Genomic DNA, 1,413 nt, shown 5'->3' on the forward strand with positions numbered 1-1,413 from the left:
GCTACAGAAAGCCTTACGCACTGCAAAGACAAAGACGGCTCCAATGGTGTTGAGCAGCCTTGGCCAAGCATGCATCTTGGCCATGTCATCAAGACATTGCTGGCGGCTGCCCTGTCTACCACCTGTTGAAGTCGTACTTTAAGCAAAGCTCGTAAGCACTATTCGATTGGTTCTCGGGGATGAACTCTGGCTCTGGAACAGTAGGGGTAAGTCGCCTGGGTGAAACACCTAATGACGGCTTGGGGTAACGATGAGTAGTACAGGCAATCTGTCTAGCTCGAAGGCTGGTTGAGATCCAATGACAAACTTAATTGACGAGGTTGAACACTAACCATAAGGGTTGTGTTCCTACACATATATATACAGTCCACCAGATCTGCTCGTTGACGAGCAGAGTTGGTCCTGGCCAATCCGGATGGATTGCGGTTCGTCAACGAGCACTCACGTGACATTGCTCGTTGACGAGCTCCGTCACGTGTGTCAGCTCGGCTGAGAGCAATCCCCTAGGCGCCAGCCGGGCGGCCTTGCCTTGCTGCACCTTCCCCCAGGCCTCCGTGTTTGGTTGGCGGTTACTTATTGCTTGTCGTCCTATCGTGGGACGTAGGATTGTAACACCACCATCACAATCCTGCTTTGGCGGCATGCTGCTATTGCCATGTCGCGCAAGCACTTGCCAGAGGGTTTCCGCTTCAAGCACGACTATGGCCTGAATGAAGGCGATGCAATCATGGACTTGCAGTCCACGCACTCCTCCAACAGGGCCGCCATTTCTTATGCACAAAGTCGTGATGAAGGACCTGGTTTCAGGAGGATGATTAGGGACGATTACCGCTCGCTCAGCCGAGCATGGCACACTTTCCTTGGCTTTGGCACAGTCCTGCCTCCAAGGGATGGCACAGGGGAGCCACAAGAGGCAGGGGCTGAAATACATCACAACCTCACTGGCACAAAGCAAAAGCGGGCAGAGCTGGAGAAAGAGTTGAGGCAGTGGGTTAGCAATGATCGAATCCTGCGCCAAAGGAAGAGGGTGTGACTTACCAGGACCTGTCCAATGGCTACCCCTCACCAGGAGGCAAGGGTGTAGTCTGATTGGGACTGAGGCTGTGTTGGTGATACTTGGCATGAGCAGTATACTCAGCACGAGCAGTATACTCAGTAACGAGCAATCTGAGCAGTCCTCTGCTCATGTATATAGCAAGTTGTCATCCTGACATGGCTTGCAGCCAACAACAACCCTACCAGTCTTTATACTTGTGTTAGCTCCTATTTGTCAGCACCCATTTGTCAGCACCCATTTGTCAGCTCCCATTTGTCAGCTCCCATTTGTCAGCTCCCATTTGTCAGCTCCCATTTGTCAGCACTCATTTGTCAGCTCCCATTTGTCAGCTTGCCACCCATCTAGGTATATGAACC

General features: G+C 52.1%; 1 protein-coding gene across 1 annotated transcript; it reads right to left on the reverse strand.

Annotated features, from left to right (window-relative positions):
- Positions 1-327: 327 nt before the first annotated feature.
- BU25DRAFT_424858 (uncharacterized protein) lies at positions 328-1,123 on the reverse strand (the record flags this gene model as incomplete). Its single annotated transcript, XM_033708307.1, has 2 exons — positions 328-348; positions 446-1,123. 2 exons carry the CDS (start codon positions 1,121-1,123, stop codon positions 328-330), a joined length of 699 nt encoding a protein of 232 aa, XP_033557529.1.
- Positions 1,124-1,413: the final 290 nt, after the last annotated feature.

Source organism: Macroventuria anomochaeta (assembly GCF_010093625.1).
Source record: "Macroventuria anomochaeta strain CBS 525.71 unplaced genomic scaffold BU25scaffold_37, whole genome shotgun sequence".
NCBI lineage: Eukaryota > Fungi > Ascomycota > Dothideomycetes > Pleosporales > Didymellaceae > Macroventuria > Macroventuria anomochaeta.